The sequence below is a fragment of the Taeniopygia guttata genome, chromosome 1, assembly GCF_048771995.1.
Source record: "Taeniopygia guttata chromosome 1, bTaeGut7.mat, whole genome shotgun sequence".
NCBI classification, from domain to species: Eukaryota; Metazoa; Chordata; class Aves; order Passeriformes; family Estrildidae; genus Taeniopygia; species Taeniopygia guttata.
In genome coordinates, this window is record NC_133024.1 from 40,049,262 (window position 1) to 40,077,071 (window position 27,810).

Below are 27,810 nucleotides of genomic sequence, written 5' to 3' on the forward strand. Positions count from 1 at the left end.
GCTTTGTATTTCATTTTATGGTCAAGCCATTCTTTCAGCTTTAGCAGTTTAGGAATATTCATTTATTTCCTAAGAGGGGAAATGCAGCCCTTTGTAAAATTATAGATATGAATAATGAAACAGAAGCCCCATAATATGACAAGAATCTGGATTTTTTCAAACATGGAAGTGCTACTACTAATTGTTTACTGCATCTTTATGCCCAGTCCTATAATCTGTTCAATTGTTTCACCTGTCATTGAACTTTCCTGATTATGCACAGGAACACAGAGTCCTTTTCCTGAAGGATTGCAGATCATACTGAGGATGCCAACTCCATTAAGCAGAGTGTTTTTGCATTCTGCACTAGGGGTGTGTGCATGTGTGCATACACACACATGTGCTGAGTAGCTGAGGGGATCTGAGTATTTGCAGTTCACTTATTGGCATAACGACTGGTGGGTCCTGTGATGCCAAGAGAGATGGATCCCTGCTAGGTAGCACAGCTGGGTAGCCTTACTGTGGGTGATACATTTTTAAAATAATAAATCAAGGTCGATATTTTATTAACATTTGAAAAACTCCAGATTAAAAAAATCAAAAATTATTTGGGTATTATAATCTTTCCAAAATATTTATCACATTCCACAATATCTTTAGACTTGAAGTGTTCCTATCCACCCTTTTAGGGTAAATATATGTTTTAAATTATAAAGAGTGTTTCTGGCTGACTGCAGGGCTCTTCATTTTTTCATGAAAGCGATAGTTAAATATTTCCATAAAGACACTTTGAGGACCGTCTGATTTCTATGAGCTATGGCACTATTGGGATGGTTGTATTCAGCTGACTCGCCATGTAATAACATTTTAGCTGCCTTATGAAATCTGATTCATCCTTCTGGGTTATGCAAGACCTTTTGTACCCCCTTTGTCTCAGACAGGAGCAGGAACCTCTATGGATAGGCAAGGCAATCTCAACTTTAAATTGAACTTTTGTGACAAAAAGGTCTTAGTTATTATCTAGGATACACTGATTACAAAATAATTTGTCTTTAAGAATACTGGTTATATAAATTATTTTATTGAATTTCCTGTAGAAATTAAATTCTTCTCTGAGGAAGAGGTTTGAAATTAAATTTTAAAAAAGGCATTGTAAAAAGTATCAGGATGCATTTATATGAGTCTCATCACCATGTCACCATGCTGTTGAAGTAAAAGCTATAACTGCTTTGAAGTGGAATTTGAATTCAAATACACTTTGCTTACAAAATTCTCCTTTTCTTGTTTCTACAATTGGATAATTTTAAGTTAGAGCAAGAAATTTTGGGTTTTTTTGTATTTCAGAAAATTTTTAAAACACCTTCACCATAGAATTGTGAATGACCAGTCCTTACAGATATCAACAGTGCAAAAATCAGAAATATTTATAAGAATCTAATCTATCTCTCTCCTTATACTTTTACAGGAACTTTATTTTTATTTCAGTATCTCTAATTTTTTTTCCTCCCTTATCTCAGCCTGTAGAGTGCAGTTAGTGGTGTGCAATTTGACACTGATGATCCCAAATTATAGCACCTTTCAAACTTCTTTATGTTTAGCTTCTGGTGATACTGGACATTACTTAGGAGAAGATACCAGCAGAAACAGATGTTTCAGTAAATATTTCAGTTAACTCTGAAGAATTCCGCCTGACAAAGGAAGTCATCTTCTACGAAGAAAACTCATGCAGTAAAGTTTGTAATCCAAAGCCATATTATTCTTTATTTCCAGTACAGTTTATAGTCAAAATACTTTCAGTTTATGCATATTACAAAACATCCTTTTCTCTTAAATGTCACAGCCCAAAGCCAAACTGAGATAGCAGAAGCTTTGTTCTGAACTCTTGTATGTATTGAAATGAGCAAACCTACAGCACACCCTTGCTCTGACCTTTCTTTCTCTCCTTTTGTCTCTGCAGAAAATGCCAGTGATAATACTGATAATATCATACCAGCATATAACTCCATTTCAATCACTACTTTTATTGTAGGGTTCATATGGTATTTTAATAAATAATTGTAATTTTTTCTTGAAAAATTGTCCTTTTTACAATGTTTCTACATGAAATAAATTGGACATAGAGAATAAATTAAATTAAAATAATCTCATTCCCTCTGCTTTAGATATTCATGAATATCAGAATAACTGCCACTAGCAAATTGATTAAATTTAAACTGAAATATGCATTCAACTGGTTCTCTATTTTTAAGTCAAAGGACTTTTTGTCAGCAGTTAATTACAAGTGACTTGGAACAGTATGATACCTCACTGCAGCCTCCTCAGATGGAGGAAGCAGAAACAAGCTTTGCAGACTTCTGTTGCTCGAAATTAACATCCTGGTCTTTAACGGACAGACATTCACCCCTCTATTTTCAAGGAAGTGCAATGTCTTAGTATCATTTATTGTGGGGAAAACCAAGTATCCTTAAATAATATTTATCGATTTTGAAACCATCTTTACTACTTGCTCTATTGTAAGTTCCTTTGATTATATGCCAGGGAATGTCACTCCTTTTGCCCTTGCTCTTCTTTACTCTGCATGATACAATAAAAGCTATATTCCAAAAATATCACCAATGAATGACAGCACAAAGAACAGAGAATGTACTGTAAATCTCAATGTACAGTAAATGTACAAGTAAATCTCAAGTTCTTTGAGTCTAATTACTCATAAGAAGGTAATTAATGGTGCAAGAAGATTCCTGAATTCACTGCATATATACATGTGTGTGCGCGCGCGTGTGTGTGTGTGTGTGTGTGTGTGTGTGTGTGTGTGTGTGTGTCTGAAAAACAAAGGAAATAAAAACAGCAGCAAGTTTCTATTCTGCAACTTTCTATAATGCTACATGTGTTATACATTTTTTAAACTCAAATTTTAAATTTTCAAATTCACTGCCTCATAGATCTTGAATTTAGATAATTTGCAGTGAAAAATACATATAATATTTTTTCAATAATAATTGTGACCTAGTGAATCTCTTTCAGGAACATTTCAAAAGTATATATATAAAGATATTCTATGTCAAGTTTGGACAAAATCAGGATTCAAGTCCCATCAGGGCTAAATACTCAAAAAAACCCTCCAAATACTTCTCTAAGTTCTCTAAAATGTGAATGAACTATGCGTATTAAAGTAAGAAAAACTTTATTGTAGTCCCTAGCATTTTTTTTTCTAATGTTGCCAGTAACATGTGTTTCATTAGGAAGAGATGCTTTGCCAGTTACTGGACCTGTCAGACAGTACATCAGCTTTCCAAATTAAATGTCTTGCATTTTATTCTTGGAGAGGGTTGTGAGTGAGAAGTATTTTGGTATTCTCATGCTGGTCAACAGTGACCTTCAAGGGTGGGCTGTCCTGGCATACCTGGCATCATCTCTTTATATTCAGGTAAGCTACTATCTAACTTACCAAGGTATTTCCTCTCCAAAATACAGCTCTATAAAATTCTCTGCAATTCATCATCACAGGGTTTGGGTTTTTTTTTTTTTTGTGCCTAAAAAAAAAACCCATTCATGTTCTTTCATTCATCCAAGATCTCCCATCCCCTCTAGATACACACATTGATTCTGTAGAGGTCCCCAGAGAGTCCTTTACTCTCTGAATATGGGGAGGATGAGAGAAGATTCAGATCAAAGGCCAGGAGGGATTTAAGGCAGAAGAGGCAATGTCAATCACTTTCAGCTTCGCTCAGCAGCTACAGTGCTCATCTATGTGGTAGGATAAATCTTTTTATCTGTCTCAGACCACAACTCAAAATCACACTTTCTCCTTAAAAGCATGCTATACCTGCAAGTGGCTGCCAGGTGGGATCAAGATAAGTTCAAGCCTCTTTCTAAGGCAGAAGAGCCAGGAGCACAGAAATCAGGTGACAAATGAGCACCTGGATGTGTAGGGCACAATTTAGGGCACCTCCAGTAACCCAGATATTTTCTTCTTTCATTTAATTGACTCCTGCTCTAGAAATGCACAGAGGTTCCCTCAGGTGAAGCTTTGTCAATGGCTTAAGCTAATACACTGAACTGTTTATTGGAAAGGGAAAAGCTAAATAACAGGCATGCCACCCTCTGAACCAGGTTGCCCTCCACTGGGGCAAAGATGGAGATAGTGGTAAATTTTCTTCAATATTTTCTGGAAGGCAGTCACCAGAGGCCATAACAGGCTCTGGTTACATCTCAAGGACATCTAGAAGAGAAAACAGCTTTTCACAGAAGCTGGTAACTATTCTAGTACCAGGTCTGCACAAATGTGGTACCTCAAGTACAATCCCATGACAGAAATTATGTATGTCTGATGATCAGAGAAATAGTGGAGTGAATGAATAAAACAAAAATCACCTTTGTTGGACTTACATTCCTGACACCCAAGTCAGTACCTTTCATTTATGTCTTCTGTCGTTTGCTCACCCAAGGAATATTTGCAGAATACCTGCTTGCCATGTAAACAAGAATGTTTACAGGAGAATATAGATACTTACTACACAGTCAATAAATGATTTCCTCAGCACATGAAGGCAAGAGCAATTTAAGAAGTAGAAGTGATTTATGATTTTTTATAAATGCCAATCCTGTCCTGGATAGCAGTCCAATAATACCTTTTCCATGCCATGTTCATTTTCTGGCTACCAGCCTTTACTAATCCACCCAGATCTTTAACTTGCAGTGAATATTAGGTAGCAGAGGAGAAGAACTACAGAATGATACAGCTTGGCTGTTTTTCCACCTAATACTTTTCCATTGGCACACCTGTAGTCAAGTTGTCTCTGTACTGATTTTTTCACAAATTGATTACCTAAGCAGAAGGCTCTAATACAGGATAAATATGCATGTCATGTTCTGACACTAAGGATTATCATCACAAACATGGGTACCAAACACCCAAGTACCAGCCAAGAGACCTGCCTCTCACAGATGTCTCAGGTGATCTTGCAGCCAGCAATGTGTCACCTTTTCTTGAGACAATGCCTGCTTGGTGAATTAATTTGTGTTTTAAAGCATGACTTCCAAAAAAGGGCTTATTACATTCCTATTTTCCATTATGTTCTTGAAATCTGAAGCTATCTGTGTTTTCATGTTTTCACTTCAAAGGATATCTAAATGATCCCATGCTTCAACTATGTTTTGCTGTAAAGACATTTAGAACAAGAAATACTTTTATCATAAAGAGGTTGACACCATTAAAGGGCTGACCCTTACTACTGTACATTGGTTCAATTAGCTACAGTATTTTGTTTACAGTTTGTGTGTTTATTTAACTCACAGTACAAAATCTATTATACAGTGGCTGGGACATTTTGAAGAGCACCAGCAGAAGTCATAGATAGGAACAAAAGGCTAATTCTTACATTTACTTTAGCGAAAAGTATCTCTTTTCCCTTAAAACACACAGTTTCTAATGAATTCATTTGAAGCACTGCTTTGCCATAGGCTGCAAGTAAAAAAAAGCTTGAGTAGAAAAATGTCCTTCCAAAGATGTTTACTGTATATTCCCTACTCTTTCTTCTGCAAGCTTAGAGGGTCAGCTGGAGAAAAGCATCTGTAGTTCAGCAAAGAAAAATAGTGGAAGCTGGGAACACCTCACAAGAGTCTAACTTGCTTTCACAGAAGTCATCATGAGGCTTCCCATAGTCAATTACAGGTAGAGATCCCTTTTACTACAACCAGTAGTCCTGTTTCAGCAGCAGTTTTCAAGAATAACAGAGTTATCTGCAAGAGTATCTTGCAGATTAGATCAGTGCAAAACCTTCTGTAATAATTATCTCATATGGATGGGGACAGTGCTTCAAACTTTTAGAATAGAGTGAGTGATTTTTGCTATATAAACCTCTATATTGGTAGAGATGCTAGTGACACCACAGATACCAGAATAGTTATTTTTCACAGTTATCCATTTAATACATGACATTCCTTTTTAGAAGCATCATGACTGAATTAGAAATACAAAATTGTGAATCAAAAAGATTAATTTACATCTGTGAAATCTTCAGTGCCTAATCAATGCTACCAAGTTTCCAGGATGTTAATGATTATTTAATATATGAAAGGTTTTTATCATAACAAATTAGTGGTTTTAGTAACATTAAGTTTTCAAACTAATTCCATCAACTCTTACTCACAAATTAGTCTTGCAAAGCTGATTTACAATTCATTATAACCAAAAGTAGAAGTTTGGATAGGTTTCAAACTACTCAGACAGATGCAGGATGCTGCACTATGCACCGCCAGTCTATGGAGCAGTGAGGTCATTTCCAAACCCTTTCTTTAAAATTTCTCCACCTACTCAAAAAGGAGCAAAGACTACCAGTCCCAAAATTACTTACTCAGAGATTGAATTTCAGTAGTGAACAGTGTAAACAGACATAGTGAGGGTTGACAGTACAAGGTAACCAAGCCTGGGAGAGTGTAGCTAAGAAGATGGCCATGAGGTCTCTGTCAGGAAAATACAGCAATGGAGCAGCCAGGCAAGTTTGCTCAAGTTTTGAGTTTGATGTGCTAACTAACGACATGTGCCATTTTCTAAACCAGAAAATATTTCAAATAAATAAAATGCATAGAAATTATTTATTCATGTTTTCTTTTATTTATCAATGATTATACAAAATATCATTTCCGCACATCTAGTCTCCTTAATAATTTATATATTATTAGATAGATAGATGGATAGATAGATAGATTAGATAGATAGATAGATAGATAGATAGATAGATAGATAGATAGATAGATAGATAGATAGACAGACAGGTAGATAGATGGATAGATGCAGAGATAGAGATAGATATATGGATATCACTCTCTACAACTACCTGAAAGCAGGCTGTAGTGAGGGAGGGATCAATCCCTTCTCCCACATAACAAGCATCAGGATAAGAGAAAATACTCAAGTTGCACCTGGAGAGCTTTAGATCAGATATTAGCAAAAAATTTCTTCCCTGAAAGGGTAGTATTGGAATATGCTGCCCAAGGAATTGGTGGAATCACCAACTGTGGAAGTGTTCAAAAGGTGCATGGTTGAGGAACTGGTGATGAACACAATGGGGCTAAGTTAATTATTTGACTTGATAATCTTAGAGATCTTTTCCAACATTAATGACTCTATGATTTTATAATTTAATAAAAGTACTTTATAAAATATTTTTATATTACATATCTACTATAAAATATACTTTAGGAGGAATAATGTATCGGTGTCAGTTACACCAGTACATTATTTCTCCTATTCATCACAACACAAATAGACCTATGCTCTCTAAGCATACAGTTTTATTTGCTTACAGTACTATCTCATTCATCTACACGTAAGGGTTTTAGTAGATGTAGATGCCGGCTATTTTCTGGGTATTTTAGTAATTGTTTACTCACTGTTGTTTGCTTTTATTATCCTTTTCACTCCTACTGCTCAAATTGTGTTCTCTTTTGTTATGGATGTCAAGAGAAACTGTGATTATTTAAGAGTAAAAAAATAAGGCCTAGTCCACTTAATTCTCTGCATAAATGCTGTATACCATTGGAAAATTATGAGCATATGCGGAGCTAATTAAAATCCATTGACCATACAAATATTAAAAAAAAAAAACATGGAAGGAAGCTTCCATTAAAACTGGTATGAAAATCAGCTTCCTCCTACAACATAACACCTGTATTTTAAGACTGTGCCCTGAGAGCTAGTCAAATGCACTGTGCATGCCTGCTGTAGGTTATATGAGCACTGAGATCACACAATCAAACATCTACCTGCAAGCTGTACGATGTTGAAATGAAGCAGAGCACAATCTGCTAGTGTGAAGGGATGAAAGTCTTTGTGGCTAAAATCTGTGGTTTGAGTACACATTTTTTGGTCTAAAAATAAAATAAAAAGGTTAAAGCTATTCATCTTATAGACTGGCAAAACTAGCAATCTAAGCAACAAATCCACTCTTATCCTTTATTTCTTGAAAAGTAATGTTTCCTCAGAACTCCAGTGACCTGGAGCAAATATAACACAGGAACTGCTGTTTAGGTTGACCACCCTGGTCCTTTCTGTTGTGATATTGCCAATAAAACTTAAAGACAAGTATTTGGGCTTAAAGGCTTTCAAACACATTATTAAATGGAACATAAACAAGGTCAGCAGATTCTTGCTGGTCCTTGAAATTACATTTGAGCTGTAGCAAAGGCCAGGAAGATGCCTTGAGCACAGACCCCATTATTTGGACCCACAGAATATGTCCATAATACAGAACTGTTCCCTGAGGCCAGTGGGTACAGCAGAGTTCCAATTCACACACTTACATCCCCAGTCCCTCTCCCTCAGAATGGGCATGGCAAACCACCTGCACGGATTTTCCCCAGCCCACAGTAATCCATTAATTGTGCCAAAGCACTGGTTGGAAAAGTTATAATTTCACAGGGCTTGTGAAATTGTGATAGGGTCTGTCTGCCAACGTAAGAGCAACTAGGATCAGGGCTAGAGTTCAGATTTGTACTTTGGCCTTCTTCAGTGTATTATCTGACACATTTATTGCAATGGAAGATAGTATATTACTGTGGATGGAGAATCAGCCCCTTAGCCCATGGACTTCACCAAAACATTTCCAGCAGTTTGACCTTGTAATACAACCTTTATTTTTTTTTTAATATTTTTAATTATATGAAAAGGAAATAGATTAATATCTTTTAAAAGCTGTTTTTTTCAAGGGTTTAAAAATTATCCTTTGCTCTAAAAAGATGTTTTTACAAGTAGTTCATAATAAGTATGAACATAATTCAGTCAAAAAATGTCTAGAAACATATACCAAATTAAAGATCATTTGTGATGATGTTTACTAACTCAGTGCCTGAAAAAGACACACATAGTCCTGGGAGTAGGACTGCAGAGAGTGAAGGAAAAAGCATGGACCAGGGTTGGGACAGCTGGCAAGGGATGCCCTGCAGCACTAAAGGTAGTCAGCAGGCCTGCCAAAGAAAGACACTGACAAAACTCAGTCTCTTACTCTATTTGGGAACTGCTAGCAATGTCATCCAGGATCAATTCCTACACTAGCAGTGCTTTTACACCTTAGATGAAATTCAAGTTCCCTGCACTGTCCATACATTTGTGTCAACAACTACTGCTTCACAGAAGTCCAGCTCAGAGGTTCTGGACTGCAATCTGCAATCTGAGCTCAGAAAAATCAGCAGCTCTCAAGGTTGCCTCATTCAAGTTCACTATTTTTAGATTTCCACAAAGCAGAGAAGTCATCAGGGCAAAGGGGCGCAACATGACATAGGTACCACCAAGGGATTTCTCAGGCAGGACACCAGGGATTTATCTTGACCCTCATCCCTGAAATGAGTTGAGACTATTCAGGCTGAAATAATCAATGTCTTCTTTGTCTTACATTCCAACCCTAAGCCTAACCTTCCTGTCTATCCTGACACTGGCTGGGTTATAATCTCTCCATCAGCCCACAGCCCTTATGTACCTTACAGAAACCACACATGGAGGGACTGGTGTTATGGAGGTATCCACTAAAACCAGATTTTCTCTAGCATCTACTATACATCCAAATTTCTCTCCATCATGTCCTCTACCACATGTGGACACATAGACTGTTATTTCTGGGTACAGCAAAAGGGATTTATGCTGCAAGAGTCAAGCTCCTGTTTTATGATGCACTTTTATGTGCCTTTCCCACTATTCTGTAATTCCTGCCTCTTTCTTATACTCCTTTTCTCAACCTCTCACCTTCCTAATTACAGGCAAGGGCATCTTGTCATTCAAAAAGAAAAAATCTTCAGGTCAAGAAATCTGCTACACATCAGGCTTCTTAGCTGTTTGGTAAATGTAAAAATTCTCCTGGTCAGGCAGCAGTGAAGTAAATCGGTGCATATCCTGGGATTCATAGGAAAGGGCACTGCCTCACTGAATGACTACAGCTATTATTGGTAATTGTTTTTCAAGAACTCTCACATTAACATTGTATCATGGCAAGCAATCTAACAACCTCTTAGGATGATCATTCCAACAATAAAAAGATACATAAAACAAATTTGCCAAAATGCAGTCATGCATGTCCTGAAATGAAGTATCAATCTATGGAATTGCTCTGAAAGGAGATAACTGACTAATATCCTTGACAGTGGGTTCCAATGCTCCTAGAGTTGTATAAGAGCCTATCACAGCCCCAAGTGTCTTCTTCGTGAAGGTCAACCTCACTATAGTGCATTTATGACCAGTCATTTTCTGTCTAGTTTCAAAATAAGCATTTGAGCAGACCATGCTTTTTTTTTTCCTCAATTGGCTATTCTCAGCTAAAAAATTGTTTCAGAGATCCTGAGCAATAACACAGCCCTTGGGAGAAAAGCTTTTCTGCATTAGCAATCTGATTGACACCATGAATGATAACATCCAAGCATCAAATTTAATGAGATTTCTACAAAAATGAGTGACATCTGCATAGCACTCATGTCCTGGCTGACTGTCACACATTTGTCATCACTGAGGTCTTTGTCCTTTATTAATCCACTTTCAAGAATGCCTGCTGTTGGAAATTTAAATGCTTTTTAGCAGTCACCCTGCAGACTGTGTAAGAGCACACATCTACGAAAGCATAATGACACACTGTCATGCCTAGGAATGCATTTTAAACATTTAAAAAACAAGCGAGAACACTGACAACAAAATATATTGAGAATTTAGCAGGGGATGTCTGGATAAATATTATTTTACATGTTTTAATATGAGCTAGGTGCATATTCTTTTGTTATAATACGGTGTCTAGAAACACTTTAACAATATTCAGAGTGCATGGAAGAAGTATTGTTATAAAGGAAATGTACTAAAATATTTCCTTTTAATCTTGTTTGTGCTTGGGACTATTGTATAATACTGGCCTAGGGCTCCAACCCAGTAAAAGCATATGATTGTATCAAAATCCCAGCTTTCCTCTAAACTTTCCCTCATGGCTACAAATAAAAATTTCACTAATATTTTCCTAGATCAACAGATAGCCTGAAACAGTAGAGGATGGAGATTGAAGAATCACCCTATTTTATTAAATTAGCCCCGGGACTTTCTCTTCTGAGACAAAGATTTGACCTGGTGCTTCCCAGCAAAGAACAGCAAACACTTGGCAGGAAGACAGAAGTGCAGAGAACACACATTTTCTGCAATGTTTTCTCCAAGGAAGAAAAGCAAACCATTTCCACTGCAAATGAAATGGGACTCCAGAAGTCCAGGAGCTGCAAAGTGTCCAATGGGAGGCACCATCTTATTCCAGTCATTGCTTGTGGCTCAGTCAAAGGCACTGACACCAACAGAGACAAGTCTGGAGAGCAGGCAGAGCAAGGGAAGAGGAGACATTCCCAGCAATGAAGATGTTAATTGCCCATGGAAGTGGAAAACCTCATTCCATGTTCTTCCTATGGCCCAGAGCCGTATCCTGAGCTCCTGTGAAGACTGCAGTGTGTATGAAGACAATATTCTTCCATCATACATCCATAGTACTAAAATTTACTGAATTGAATCTCCTGAATTTCAAACATTTGTTTCTCTTTATTTTTGCTATTATTTCTAAATGCCCAGTATTTGCAATATTTTCTTGTCAATTAGTTTCTTGTAGGTCATTGCCAAGTAAATAGAGGCAAGTGAATAGCACAATTTGCTCTCTAATTTATAGGATTCAATTTTTCTTTCACTCTGAATGTATTGAGTCCAACTATTACAAAATTCTGATCCTACTGCTATCACAGTCTATGTTTTAGTTGAAGGCATATCAGAGGATACATAAAGCTGTTTGCAGCTGCAAATAACAAAAAAATCACACTATATACAAATACTTCAATTAATGGGGTTTTTTAGCCTTTGATGTTCAGATGCATTTGTTTCTAATCTTGCAGTAAGAAATCCAGCCAGAAAAGATTTGATTGCATGAAATAGTACTAATATATAAAAATGTTGAACTCTGCAGTGCAGAAATAGTGGCTGCAACTTCTTCTTCAAAGGGAGGCATCAGATCCCTGTGTTTTCCACCTTGATCTGCAGGTGCCGAGCTCTGACACTTCAGCAAGTAGGACAGAACCACTCACCAGAGCTCAGAGGAATGGAGGTTTCCAAAGGTCCTACTCTGCTACAGCTCATGATATGTTCAAACAGCACTGGGCTCCCTCAAAAGTGTAACAGTGATGGCTTTCTATTAACAAAGTTTTTTTCCCTTCCTGCAGTTTTGTTTTGGGAGAAAGTGCCCGTTAGTGCATTTCTGATTTCACAGTCCTCAATCTGTGTAGGAACACAAGCAAAACATCAGCCTTCAATAGCAAGAAGATGGAAAACAATTAGAAGGGCCTTGGACACAAAAAAATATGTATTTTTCAGAAATAATTATAGCTATGGATATAAAATGAATATTTTATGGAAGTATGAAGTTCTGTTCTCTAGGACTTATATAAGCTTTTAAGTATAAGAAACCACAAGAAAGAGCTTTAGTTTGCAATCACACATGACAGAGACACACATTTTCCCCAAAACCTGTTGTTAAAAAAAACTGTGGAGGAGAATCCTGCACCAGGACAAACTTGCCTCCAGTTTAGTTCAACAAGTGTAAATGGACAATGTTTTCAAACATTGGTCATATCAATCATCAAGAAGAATTAAATAAGAAAATTATGGGTGAAAGTGGGATGTTACAGCCACATTTTTCCTTGCAAAGTCATGTTTGTTACCAGAGACCTCACTTATTGCAGCAGTCACATGGTCTATACAAATGGTGACTAGAATACTCTCATTTAGAGCAGCTAAATGGGAAAAAAAAAAATATCCTTTTAAAATTAAGAAGTTTTCATGGTTTTGGGGGGTTTAATGGCCCTTAGTAATTTCAGCTTTTAAAATATTTGGGTTTGGGTTTTTATCTTAGTTTTAGTAGCTTTCCATCAAACAGCTAATAGACTTCTTGCAGGAATACAGGTGGCTATCCTGAATAAGTGAATTTGAGAAAAAGGATGAAAGCTTATTCTTGATTATTAGTGATATTATTATTGATAATTAGTGATATTATTGTTCTTCATGAAAAACATCCTCCTATGCTTCGTTTTTCTTACCATCTGTCTTTCTCAGTGATAAGTCTTACACAAGGAGATGACTGTGACTGTTCAGTTTAGCCTGGATGCTTCTTAAAATTCCTCTTTTTTTTTTTTTTGTCCTCTAATTTTAGGTTCAGAACAATTACAATGGAGTTTTGGGGGTGTTTTTCAATCTGTTTCTATTTTTAGTTCTTCAGCTGTCACTCTGACAAGTTAATTGATGTTCACTCACGCAGCATCTAAAGAATTAGCAACAATCACAGTTTACCATCAGAAATCGTGGAAATGATGTAGCACTGTGTATCTTAGCTCTTGTATTTCATGGATATTGAACTCCACTGGGTCCCTACAGAATGCATCTCCTATATTAATGCTGCATCCACGATGCTGGTGTAGTCTGTTTTATTATTCCACTTTATTTCTAGGTCCTCCTGGTCCCCCAGGGGTTGTAATAGTGGAGGAAATTACAGACACAACAGCAACTCTCTCCTGGAGTCCTGGGGCAGACAATCACAGCCCTATCTCCCTCTACAACCTGCAAGCACGCAGTCCATTTTCTCTTGGCTGGCAGACCGTAAAAACAGGTGAGAAAAATTTTCAAACAGCACAAGTAGACTTTTCAAAACTCCTGATCATAACAGTAATAATCACTCACAACTACAGGAACAGATACTCTTAAGAAAACAATGACAAATTAAAATCACTGATTTTTTTTTTTATTCTTTTTTTGTTACTTAGCAACAGCTCTGAAAGGACAACACAAAGACACCTGCCAGGATGCATCTGTGAATAAGCAGAAAGCTCTCCCTAAATCCTTCAATCTGTGTCTTTTCAGGAATACTACAGCACCAAAAATCTAGCTGCGAGTTCTGACATATTAGTGCCTTGATGTCGATCATTTCTAATGACCATGCTGTACCACAAAATCTGCTTTCTGTTGAGATACTGCATATCTGCTTCAGATTTCTGAGTGACCTATACTTTATTTCTTTATTGTCTCCAGTTCCAGATCTGATAAGTGGTGACATGGAGTCTGCTATGGCTGTGGAACTGAACCCTTGGGTGGAGTATGAGTTCAGAGTAGTAGCAACCAATAAAATTGGGACTGGAGACCCAAGTGCACCATCGCGAGTGATCAGAACCAATGAAGCAGGTAATAAAAATACTATTTTTACAGCACTACCAGAAACAAGAACTGCTTTAATATAACAATAGAACTAATCTCTTTTCACTGGTACACATATGCGTGTCCAGTGTGTCCACTGTTCCAAGGTGACATTCCTTATACTGGGGAGCCAGTTTGTTTTAATTACAGGAATATTGCTTATCTTACAGAAATTTCAAATAAAACTATGCCCTGCTCTTCTACTCCATCTGAGCCATCTTACTTTTTATCTTACACTTAAGCCATTGCTGTCTTCCCTCTGATAAACTATTGCTGCTCTTAAAGTAGGCTGTTTTGCAGTATCTTCAAACAGCTGCTACTAAGCACCCTCTTCCCCCAAATTTTTCACAACTTCTCTCACTGACTGAGCATGGGACTTTTTCATCAAGATAAGGAAGTAATAAAAAGCTGCTTAATTTAAAGTACCTTGTATTTTAAGTGTATCATAAGATTTGGAATCATTGACAAAAACGTGGGCAGAATGAAGGATGATAAAGAAAATAAAGAAGCTAAGAAGGACTGGAAATCTGAGAAAAATACCTAGGCACTTAGAAAGACATGTTTTAAGAAGCAGAAAGAAATAGAGATCGGATTTGGACAAAGCCTCAGATGAGAACTACATGTCAGAACACTTTGAGATTATTCTTCATTCTTCTTTGTCATTCATAATGCCTAGACAGATTATTTTGTGTTTTGATGTTTCATCAGTTGAATAATTTTTAAGTAACCTGTTTAACCACTGTGAAGACCTCGTGCCTGCCTCCTCAGTGACCTCCCTGCAGGCACTGGGAGCTGCAGATAGGCCCCCAACACCATCTCTGCTCTGGGCTGAACAAGCCCAGCTTCCCCAGCCTCTCCTCACAAGGCAACTGCTCCAGTCCCTCCTCCACTCCCGCAGCCTCCCCTGAACTTGTACTAGTTGGCCAATGTCTTTCACATTGTAGCACCCAAAATTGGATGCCCTTTTTCAGATGAAGTCTAATAAACCTATTTGCAGTTGAAATAAGACATATTTATGTTTTTCTTCTTTAAATAATGGTGCAGTTGCTAGCTGATATTAAATTTCACTGTACAATCACAGAACAGCACTGAAGTGATTTGATTCCCATTCATGCATGTTGAAAGATGTTTCCTTTTAAACGCTCCCTTTCACCTTCTTCAAATACCTCACACTGTGAAACTCAACAACTTGATAGCAGAAGCTTCAGGTGCTCCATACCTTGTTCCATTAAGAAAAGGAGGAAATGAAAATTAAATAAAAATCACAAGGTAGTTTCATCTCAAATTACTTTTTAAAAAATTCCCTTTTTCACCACCATTGTTCTTTTATTAATTTTGTGCCATATTTCAATGGCAATACAAATTCTTCTGGACCCTAATGTTTGAACAACTTTCCTGTTGATTTAGATGATGCATATCAGAAAGGACAAAAACATTCCAGAAAAAGTTTATCTTGAAATAGGTTGTACTCCTGGTATTATGCTTTTTCAGACTGAGGAATATTTTCCCTGTTTTTGCAAGGATTGTTCAGTATCTTAATTGGCAAGGTGCAGTTAAACTGTGGGCTTAACTTTTTCCAACAAACTGAAGACTGAAAATGTTAAATTTAATTCAGTTTTTAGGGTCCTACATGTTCTTGTCCAATGTTTAACAAACTAAGCTGTTATTTGCTAAACCATATTCTTATAACTCAAGTGAAACTCTTCTTAACGCATTTGCATTTTCAATATTCTTTGCAACTTTACCTCTCTAAAAATGAATTGATAAATCATAATATTGATCAGCAAAATCAAAATTATGGGAAAGACAAAGCATGCAATGCATGTTGAATTTTCGTCTGGTGCTTGGTATTCGTTTCTGGGTAACATTCCACTGTTTTTGCCATCAGAAAAAACAGAGTCTTTAACTCAAGATACAAGCTAGAATCTGCACAGAGTTGTTATATTGGGACAATAAAACAATGCATTCTGCTTTAAATAAAGAACCAAATAAATAAAAAAGAACCAAACTGTTACACATATAGTAACATCCTTTGAGAAATGGCATACTGCACATAATATGTATGGCACTCTTGAAATTTCAGAGCCTTCATGATCAGCTTCATTCAGGCAGTCAGCTTTTCCTGAACTGCAGATATTCCTGAAATATAGTCTGTTGCCTCTGTATTCTGAAATGCCTTTCACTGACTTTCACTGACTTTGGGAATTATCACCTTTGGTATAGTTTTCAGATGTCAAAGAGAAGAGAAACCAGTAATAGTTTTCATTGGCTTACAACAGTTTTCATATGGATTTTCAAATTAGCACATCGTTGCCTGTCTTAAGTGAACCCATTAATCCATTATTTTTCACACTCTGTCTTTTACTAATTTTTTTTATCTGAAAGCTTCAAGGGAAACTGTCTATTAGCATGATGCCCAGTTCTAATATCATAGTTCTCAATTCTTAAAGGACATTTATGTGATAGGTCATATTTCAGAAAGAACATGGCATGAACTTCTCTACTAATGACCCAGGCAGAACAACCTGGCTATTTGCACTGATGGTAGATGTGGCCCACAAGTGCAAACAGGCAGGTTGCCCTTGCACTGGGTGGAAATCCAGAAATATTACTGTGACTCATGTTCAGATAAGAGTTGATACCCATAAGGCTGAATGGTAGCTGTGTAGACAATCCACTGAGGTAGCAAATGTGTGATTCTGGTTCCATTATTTTACACTTAAATGCAAATCTGCATCTGTAGTTTGATGGTACAAGAAAATTTGATTGGAGACTAAAGTATTTTTTTATCCCCACATTTCACTTATTTTATTACTCCTTATCCAAGGTAGCAACACCACCATATATTAGTCCATTATCTGAAAATACCTACAAAATAATAATTGAGATGGTTTAAGGAAACCAACAGAATAATAAACAGGTTTTGACTTGCTTTAATTTTTTTAATTAAACCCTAATCTTGTTACTTAGCTCATATTTAGTTAACATGATTGCTTTTCATTGCTGCTCCCATTGGAACAGAAAATACTGCAATTTTCTGGCACATCTAACTTACAGCCAGCTGCTGCATTTTTGTCAGTTCTAGCCTTGATACATATTTTACAGGTCCACAAGCTGCAAAGAGCCAATAACATGAATTTAAACATGTCTGGCATTCCACTAAGACAGTCAGGGCATTTGAAGCCTGGGGGCGAAGCATCGGTTACATTATCTATTCATGGGGAAACATGGAGAGAGAGAAATTGAGTGGAATCAAAGTTTAACCTGTTAATCATGCATGCAAACTTTATTTTAGGAGGTAACAATGTAATGCAGTCTACTAGTAGCAGAATGTACACTTGCTGTATTTTTAATAAATCCCTATGTTGCATTAAGTTGCCCTTATTCTCAGCTGGAATTTCTTCACAGCATAACAAGAAATGTCTCTGTCCCAGGAAAAAAGTTGACAATTTTAGACTGGCTTTATTTTCAGGGTTTTTTTGTTGTTTGGGGTACTGTTTTATTTGTGCTTTATATAAAAGAAGTTCCAGCTTTTCCCATTATCAAAGCTATTTTTGCGTTAGGGAAAAAAAAATATCAATAACCTGCTGCATCTGGGACATTTACAGATGAAGGCATGGTCCACTAAAGCCTTTGTAGAAAATGTGCTGTTTCCATGAAGAAAAACAAAAGGAGAAAGTAGGCTGTAATCACTGACTGGAGGCTACTTAGGCTTTGGATTGCAGGCTCAGACTAATACTGACAAGGAATCCAAATGTGTGTGTGACAGAAAATGGAGGAGAAAAGATCTGTGTTTTTCCCATAGTATTTTATGTATGCCACAGCATTTGGGATTTCAGCCCTATAGGTGGTCCTTTGGAGACTATTCAGGCAGAGTCCTGCAGGCACATATGACCTTCTTGTCACTGAATAAAACTGAATTCAAGCTCATAATTAATGACAAATATTAATTATACAGAGGAAATTAAAACAACATGTCAGATGCTGAGATCAGTAGGGACATCCTTGTTTTCCAGTAGCTGAATATGTGTGCTGTCCATTTCTGAGATGCTGGCTTGTTGTACATTTCATTCCTGACCAGGTGAGATGTGCCTTGTTATTCTGGGAGGGTGACAGCTTGAGGGCTGGTATTTCACAGAGTGAAAGAATTTTCACCTAACACCCTCCTGTTCCCTAGATGCGTACTGCAGGAGACATATAGAGATACACACACACTTACGTACATGCATATAGAGGGAGAACAGAAAGCAACTGGGAAGAAAAAATTAAATGTGCTATACCTTTGGTCTCACATTAAACAGTTCTGCCAAGCTGGTAACAAGCCCTCATTCCCCTGCCTATATCTTTTCTACAGCTAAAAAATGTTGGTTTTCAAACTACATCTGTATCTTTGTAGTTTTCCCCCCCCTCAACGCAGCCCCCCGAAGAATCCGACTAGCTCAGAGATAGGGGCTGTGAGGGGAGGAATACCAGGAGAGGGAAAAATATTCAAAAGAGGCTCTTACCCCAGGGTGTTGGAACAGCTCTCTTTATTCTGTGGTGTCCATGTGAGAGTGGGGCAAAAGAGGAAGAGCAGGAAGTTTCAGGGGTCTATATAGGTTTTGGACAGGGTGGGCTTTCCTGGCTCTCCGCCAACCCCATTGGGGCAGGAAGGAGGGCTTCAGGGGTTATCTTGATCAGAGTCACAAGGTCCCGGGGGAAGGGGGGCACAGGGTGCCCATGAGCTCACCGTAACATATCTTAAGTTATAAAAAGCTTTAAAATAAATAAGTAACAGCAACTGTACCTTGAGAAGAGGTATAAGTAATTACTTAAGGATTAAAGCCAAGTTTATTAATTTATCTCCAAGAAAAATGTAGCAATATCAACATTTTCCTTCCTTTTCTTTATTTGACAAAAGCTTCAGAATTTATATAAAAAGTATACATGTGGAAAATATCTTTAAAAATACAGAATTCAAGTAAAGTGAGAAAGACCTTGTGAACTAAGTATGGAATTGGGATTTGGGAAATCTGGACTCATTTGGTTATGAGAAAACTATAAATCTGTGCTACTCAGCTCAGCATGTCTAAATCTGAAAACAGGAGTTTAGCATGACTATTATTTCTCTTTGTCTTCCGTTTAGCTCATCTATTCCCTATTAAGGAATAGGGACCAAATCTTGGCACGGGTTTCTACTGCAATAGTGCAATTAATTATATTCAATTACAATCAATTATAATTTTGGCTGCTAAATACTTTTGTTTTTCTCAAAAATTAAGACAGACTACAAAATTAAGAATCTCTTAGTAATATTTGCTTTTTGTAATAAACAAAACACATTGAAATAAGCCACTAGACATTTACTTAGGAAAAAAAAAAGTAAACAAACAAAAGCACAAAACAGAAATACTTTTAAATTATGAATTATTCATTCAATAATATTTTTAAAAATTTATTTGCAAGACTGGAATGTTAAAAAGAGCATGAACTGGACTACAAGTAGTTTCAGCTTTCCAAGGTTCACTGTGATATTTTCTTATTTATTGGTTGCTTACTTACTTTTCTTTAGTAAATTAGAACTGAAATAGTAATTTTGGATTAAAATTTAAAATCTCTGTCAACTCAAGCTAAAATATTCTCATCTGTCTTTCTAGTTTTAATTTTTCTATTTCTAAAAACTGAAGTAAAACTCAAATAATATATATTTTTAAGGTCAAATTGCTAGGCTTCATTTTTTCTAATGTAAAAATGAAATATTTAGTAAGTATTAGTATTTTTCCTAAAACTGAGTAGCAAAAATCTTTTAATTAGCTCATCTTTGAAGTCCAATATTTTTATTTTAAAAATAAATCAAAAACCCAAAATTAAAAAACAAAACCCACAGATAAACCATCAGTCATGAAGACTGATGAAAAAGGAATTTTTAAAATATAACCACTGTTCCCATACATAAAACCCTCGGCAATAGCCATTCTGTGTATAAATTTTTTTCCTAAATTAAAACGCTCTGCTTTTCATTCATATTTAGCCCATAGTGATAAGATACACATGAATTATTAAACAATTGTCATGGCTTCCTGTATAAGCTTTATCCTTCCATATCACCTTTTCTTAATTTATATCTTAAGTATTTTGTCAAATGCTTTGTAGGACTGCTGAGGGCTACGTTCTCCATGCCTGCTCTTAGAGAAAATGTCAATGGGTTTTTTGTTTGGTTTAGACAGATAAGTTTTAATAGAGTTTAATTTGACTTTCATTTCCAGCACATCACAGTAATTTCATGAAAATGGAAAACAGTAAGAAAAAATTCCTGCCCTTTGCATTCAAATCAAACTCCTAGCACATTCATTTCAAGATTTTGTTTGTTTGTGCTAAGCGGGGGGCTTATTTATTCAGAAGAAAAATACTAAACTTTTCAGTTTTGATAAACCCTAAACAAAAAAGGTCCTGATGGCCTTGTTCCCCAGGCACATGTATCCTTTTTACAGGGGTCAAGTTTAAGTATCATATTTGTGTATTTGGTACAAGTGCATCTCCATAAGTACCACTGCTGAGAATTAACAGCATAAAGATTGGGAAATCATTAATTGCATGGCAACAAACTTAGGCCATGAGTGAGTAAATTCAGATATAACATTGATATAAAGGAGATGGTGCTGAAAGTGTGGCTGATGTACAGCCTTGGTGCCTAGCAAAAAATGTTTTCTTTTAATAGTTTTCTACACTTAATAGTTACTCATTTCAAACTGTCTCCTTCTAACTGCCTTGCTGCCGTGCCGAGGAAATTTATTCTTTTGACACATTTATTCTTTTAATGGTTATTCATTTGAAAGATTTTCACTGTGTGAGTGTACATTTTAGTTTCGTGCAAAAGAAATTCATCGTTTTGACAGTTTTATTCTTTTAACGTTTATTCATTTAAATAGGGCCACAGTCTGCAATGCTGTTAACAAGAAAACTCTAGAAAGAGGGTGCTGCAGGTTAAATAAGTTCATCATGTTGAATGCTCCAAAGAGATACAGCATACTCTCTTATTTCTAATGTGGCAGGCACCTACATAAAAACTTCATTTGTCTCTATAATTTACCCAAAAATACCTTAGAAAGGCAAGAGAAAAATGGGTGCTAAACAAGGTTTAAATATGCTCCATTAGAGATAGCATCATAATTTTTGGATGTTAATTAACTGTCAGAAGAGGTTTCATCTGCATCTTTTCATGCTAGACCATTCGTCACGCTGTTGCACATTGATTGTATTCTTTCTACTCCTTTTTTTAAAGTCAGGGAAATTCTCTTTCTGAAAGGAAAACTTCATTGCCTTTTTGCCATGTCAAAGGGAGGCAGGAAGGCAGAAAGCAGGAGGGAGGGAGGGAGGGAGGGAGAGAAGGAAGTGGACGGCGCCATATTTTCCAGATGAACTCAGGTTTATTGGAGAGAAACACTATAGAAATCTCCCCTATCAGTCTGCTAAGAACCTCAGATAAAATAACACCTGCCTTGTTTCCAACAGTATTAATCAGAATCTGCCCTATGCTTTGTAGGATTGCATCATTTATGAGGAAAAGCAGAATCAGGCTTCTGTTCTTTACAGGGGAGTTTAGGGTTCAAAAAGTGACTACCCAAATGAATTCTGAAGTCTTAGGCAGACAGACAGGATCAAATAAAAATTGCATTTTCATTGAACTCAAGCTTTCAACGGCACAGAAAACAGAGAGGACTGTGTTCATTTATTTAAACGCATTTTATTTTGTATAGTTCAAAGGGACAGTGCTACTCACTAAATAAGCTAAACAACATGCAATAAGGCCTGAACACTTAAAGGCTCACAGTACATTTTTACCAGTGACCTATGTACTGCTGTAAAGAAGAAAATAAAAAGTTTGTATCTTAGGACATATTTGATCAAATAGAGAATGCAGGTATTGCCTCTTCATAGTAAATAAACCCAAGACTTTGGCCATTTGAGGAGTTTCATTAAAGGCACTAAACAAGGTAAAAGAAATTATGCAATTCTAATGGAACAATTGACATTTCTGGTTTTACAAAATATGAAAATCCAAATAAAAATGGCAATGATCATTATCATTTACTTTAAATAATTTCCTCTGTTGCTCATGTGCTTTAAAGCTGCAATGATGAGCTCAAGTTTTCAAGAACTGTGGGTAGTAGTGCTTCCAGTATTTTGCAAGAAATCATAAGGGATGTTTAAGGTTGATTGCTTTAAAATTTCTCTCCCCAGTAGAGCAATGAAAAATAAATTTACAATAATTAAAACATTCTAAATCACTAACTGAAAAACTACCTGAAAAATAATACAGACATTATGAATGATGTCCTATTTACCTGAAATCCAAAATGTCAGGTTTCCTGGATTTTCAAGTTGTTCATTAAAAAAAACAAACATTAACAAGGTAATTCTTGTTTTATCTCTTAGGTGATCTGTACATTGAAATTTTTACCAATCAGCAGAAGACCTAGTGCTTAAGCAGTTTTTTATTCCAATATTATTTTCATTCTCAGCTTATGTTTTGTTTGATTTTTCTAGCTTCTGTGTGCAATTCCCTGAAATGAGGCTTGAGCAAATTTTCTTTACCACAGAATGCTATGTTTTTATTTCTGTCCTGATTTAACAGTCTCGTGTCTTCTGCAGAAACTTATTACAATGGGGAAAATTTCAATAACTTGGATATTCTGGTTTGTTTTGTTTTTTCTTTTTGCACACAGTGCCAAAGACACCTCCAGCTAACGTAAGTGGCAGAAGTGGAAGAAGACATGAATTAGTAATAGCATGGGAGGTAAGGGATTTTTCTCTTTAAAAGTTTTGTTTCATGTTAACTTCTTTGAGGCCAAAGTAAAGAGCGCTCTACTGGGGTTTCCTTTCAACAAATCTTGTCAATACATGAACACAAAATACTACTCTTAAATATGCTCTAAAATTTCAAAGTACTGTGGATTTTCATGAGGTTTGAGTAGAAGACATTATGGCATCAGCTCCAAAGTTGTAATTAATCAGGCTTTTCTTCCTTATCTACTGCATGGGTTATTTTGATTTTTCTGGAATTTATGTAAACACCGGATTAAATAATAGCTAAGAGGAAGAAAGAAATGTAAAATTTTTTGAAAGACAATTAAAAAGCAATCATTTTTATTTGTTGAATAATAATAAACTAAAGAGAACTTTGGGAACATATTTGGGATGCAAGATGCAACACAGATGTATGGTCATGCCAGTAGGAGAGTTGCTTTCTCTGCTAATTATAAAAATAGAAGAACAGAGACCTTTCTTAAGGAATTTTCAAAACTTCTAGATTCATTATGAACAGTTTCAGATTCATCAAAATTCATATACACATATATATATATATGTATACATACTCAAGAAAAATTCCATCAAATAAAGATATGGGGTTATAATGAAAAAAGTTTAAGCTTAGCCAGTTTAAGGAGTGATTCAGATGGTAAGAGACACACCAAATTCTAATTGTTTAAATTGGCAAATTTTAGGACATCTAAAGAGATTGCCTTCTATTGGCACATCTGCCTGTTTCGACATCAGCTACCAAAGACAGCTGAGATAAAACTGATTTCAGTTTACTTTATATTCTATAAGGGAAATATCAACATCTCTCTTACTAGGAGAGAATTTGCTGAATCCTGAACAAAAATACTAGTTGGGTAGAACTGTGTCTGATGTGAACGAACCTAACCTCAGTCCCTAATAAACTATAGTAGTATGTAGTATTCATATTAAGTGTCTATAGCACTTCCCAGGTGACTGGGTTGGGGGACTCCTGGACAGTGTTATAAATCCCACTCCATCAAGGGCCAGAGTTTTCTTCCCAAAGAAATCAGAGACCCATGGGTGAGACTAGATTGCAAAGTCTGTCTTAGTTTTTCATCCTCTGCCCATGGAGTTATGATTCCTTTTTTTTTTTTTTTTTTTTCTGGGCTGTGCAGTGCACAGCTTCAGAAGGATGGGTAGAAAATTTTGTCTGCAAGTGAAGTGCCAGTTGATGAGACATTCATTTGAAACATGGAGGGGAGAGGATTCAGTGTTGCCTGTGGCCCAGCTCTGATTCATTTGTCCATTAGCTGCATATCTATGATGGGCATTTCAAGAGATGGGGTTTAAACACCCATTTTTGGACATTTCACAAAGGCTTAATATGCAGATAGCTGTTAAATATAACCTAGTCCCTAAACTAGTCCATTGACTTCATAATAAATGTAAGCTACTGCTAATTTACTAATTAGCATGAAAAGTTCCATTCATTGAGTCAGACAAGTAAGTTTTTAGTTTTTGCACTCTTCAGACTCTAAGACAGATAAATCCTTTTTCTAACTGCCTGCTCATGTCAGATGCATCCCAATTTAAGTGGCTAATTTCACAAGTCCTCTGAGGAGAGAAAAGAAAATGTGTTATTTTCCACCAAAAAAAGTAAAAACTTTTTGAGACCAAGAACAACTTAGATTTATTAAAACATATTCTAAGTATTAAGTTGAACCCTGGAATTGAATCTCTAAGACCTAACAGCCTATTTGGAATGGAATTTAGACAGTCTGGCACCTAAAACCTGAAAGGGTCACACCACAGTTGGTATCACACGCATCATCTTACTTAAAATAAATTGGTCTATATTTTTAACAAGGCCACTGATAGGGCTATTCCACCTACAGACAACTGGTTAAAGCATCCCAATAAAAAGTGGAACATATAAAAGAAAACACTTTTCTGAGCACAAGAGCTCATTCTGTCCTAGGACAATGACTTGGTTATGGTGGTTAGGTGAGGAAGCTCTCTTAGATGGTACCTCTTTGGAAGCAATAGTCCTTATGAGGACAGGTATGTTAAGTAAAATCCTATAATGGAACTGTGATTTTTTTCTAAATTAGTAAAACTATTTGCAATCATAATTAAGTTTCTGAACTTAATTTTTCAGCCAGTGTCAGAAGAGTTTCAGAGTGGAGAAGGATTTGGATATATTGTAGCCTTCAGACCCAATGGAACACGTGGATGGAAGGAAAAAATGGTGACATCTTCAGATGCCTCAAAATTCATCTACAGAGATGAAAGTGTCCCACCACTGACTCCTTTTGAGGTGAAAGTTGGTGTTTACAACAACAAAGGAGATGGTCCCTTCAGCCCTATTGTGGTCATCTGCTCAGCTGAAGGAGGTCAGTTCAACGTGAAGTTAAATTGCATATTGTGAACTATATTAAGCCTTTTATGTATAATGCATGCTCTTATAGCACACTCTTTAAACCTTAAATTACAATTTCCTTGCAGATCTGATAAACAACATTAAACAGGTTTTGCAGAGAAGGAAGTTAACTAATTTGCCAGGTTTACCTAGAAGGAAATTACAAAGTTTATGAATGGACTTCAAGCCAAATCAGTCATAATAAAAAAAAAAAAATTAAAAAAAAAAGCCATGAAACTTCATCCTTTCTATGAAATCATTGAAATAATTAGCCTTAATTTTAGACTGGGTTTATGTAACACAGAGCAAAGAAAAGATGCTATTTTCTACTGTTTCTGAGATTCATGATCCTTTTTTTGATGGGTTAATCAGACAACAGCTCAAAGAATAAATAAATTCACTTATGAATGCTCATTTCCTAGTTAGTGTATTCTAAAAGTGCACAGAAATAAATATTGTTATAATATTTTTTTCATTAGTAGAAAGTTCTGACTTTGCATTAATGTCCCAGTCTTCAATGTGAATTATAGGAATAGCTCCCAAGAACAAATGAAAAATACTTCTTGAAAATTTGTATTGAGAATTGCTATAAATTCTAAACAGCATTTTGTGGGGCAGAAAAGAACCAAGCAGAAACAACCAACAAACACTAATTGGCACTAGTAAAAGAAGTTGCTCTGTTTTGACAGGACCCAGTGCATGGAAATTCCCATGCACAAAAAAGGCAAATAAATGTTATCCACAAGAATATTTTTTGAAGCTCCATTATTGAAATCCATAAATATCAGCTTTTCTTTGCTACACTATCTTGATTTATTCCACTGTCTCCTATTAAGAGAGTAAAATTAACAGTCCTAGTGCAGATGAGAGGGATTTCATACTCTCTCTATGAAAAAGTAATGTGAAGATAATAATACTTCATGTAAATGTTACTTCATATTAACCCACAAGAAATCTATAACTTTGGAACCATGAAGTAGCAGACACTGTCTACCACTATTCTCTCACAGTAATTACAAAGACTGGAGCTGCTGTTTTTGCTAAAAGTAGTCCCAGTAATTTGGTTTCTTCCACTTTTCGAATCAGGATTATCACATAGTCATGATCTTATGAAAACAATTACATTTTAAAATGTAAAAAATTCACAGTACAAGTTAAAAAATGTACAGTTGACTTTCCTGTTCCTCAATAAAAATTGATACTGTGAGGCCAATGGTGGTGTTTATATTTTTTAATAATTTCATACTCTAATTAGAAAGTTCTTTGCAAATAAAATTTTTCAAAGGAAAGTAGACAAATACTTTTTTTTTTTTAGTAGCAAAAGCTTTTTTAACAGAAGCTGAATGCTGAATTGGAATGATTCCTTATACCTGTGCTTGTTATTTGGACAAGACAGGAAATAGAATAATTAGCAATATATAAACAGTTTTTTTCTATCAGTTCTTTTAAATTATGAGCTTGAAAAGTAGTCTTAATAGAATAGTAGAAATAACTTTCTCTAGAAACCAGCTTTTCTGATTTGAATTTAGTAACTTGAAAGTATCTATCCATTATAGCTTCGCTAATTCAGTCTCTGTATGTGTCTGTACATGAGGAATTCTATGGGTCTAAATATTTTACAAGACATATTTCAGGATAAATATGGGATGCTGTGGCATTACAGTGCAAAATTAATTTATAAAAAGCTTTCCTCCAGAAAAAAACAAGGTCATTTACTGAGAATTTAAAGGATCAAGGAAACAATTTATTACAGCTAAATTCTGGTCAATATGAAGGTTGAGGACAATAGACAATGTAGTTTGCTATGAAAATGGGGAACTGCTTTTGAAAGAGATATGCACTGTCATGCCTAGAGAGTTCAACAACTGAAGGTACAATTTTTCAAGGATTTCTATTGAACAGTAGATATTAAATAACAATTGACAGTACAATGTATTATGGTCCTATGGGTGATCCAGCAAAGCCTTAGCTTACTTGCTTTCCATCACACATCCAATTATTTCAGCAGACATCTAGAGAATACAATAGGATAAAATGTTTAGGCGCTATGTTACATATTACAAGTTTTCCCACATCTACAAATGGATATACAATTGTTTAATGACACAACAAATTTGTCTAAGAAAGTCTAATTCATGTTGCCTTTGCTAAGCACACTGGAAAAAACAGTTTTCACGGGACAGATTCTGAACCATGAAGAAATCTCATATTAAGAAAGAATGCATCTCCTACTTCTGTATAACTGTGACAGCACATTGTATGATTCACATTCAGAGCCCTTTGGTAGTGGCTCTGAGCTGTTCTTAAGCAAGCAACTCGGCAGGTGGTGTTGAGTAAGGTGTTCCCCTAGTGAACACAACAGACTGCCCTCTGATTGCATGAAGTGATTCTGTCTGGAACAAAAGGCTTAAAA

At 36.0% G+C, this 27,810-nt stretch overlaps 1 protein-coding gene across 15 annotated transcripts in view; it reads left to right on the top strand.

The window, feature by feature from the left end:
- Nucleotides 1-27,810, top strand: part of CNTN5 (contactin 5) — a 592,916-nt gene that overhangs the window by 543,432 nt on the left and 21,674 nt on the right. For 14 of the 15 annotated variants that reach the window (XM_072927379.1, XM_072927359.1, XM_072927346.1 and 11 more), the window contains 4 exons: nucleotides 13,476-13,634; nucleotides 14,054-14,203; nucleotides 22,921-22,991; nucleotides 25,137-25,371. In XM_072927379.1, the coding sequence (XP_072783480.1) occupies nucleotides 13,476-13,634; nucleotides 14,054-14,203; nucleotides 22,921-22,991; nucleotides 25,137-25,371 (615 nt within the window). The remainder of the gene's footprint in view (nucleotides 1-13,475; nucleotides 13,635-14,053; nucleotides 14,204-22,920; nucleotides 22,992-25,136; nucleotides 25,372-27,810) is intronic. The other variant, XM_032747574.3, reaches the window with a different exon arrangement.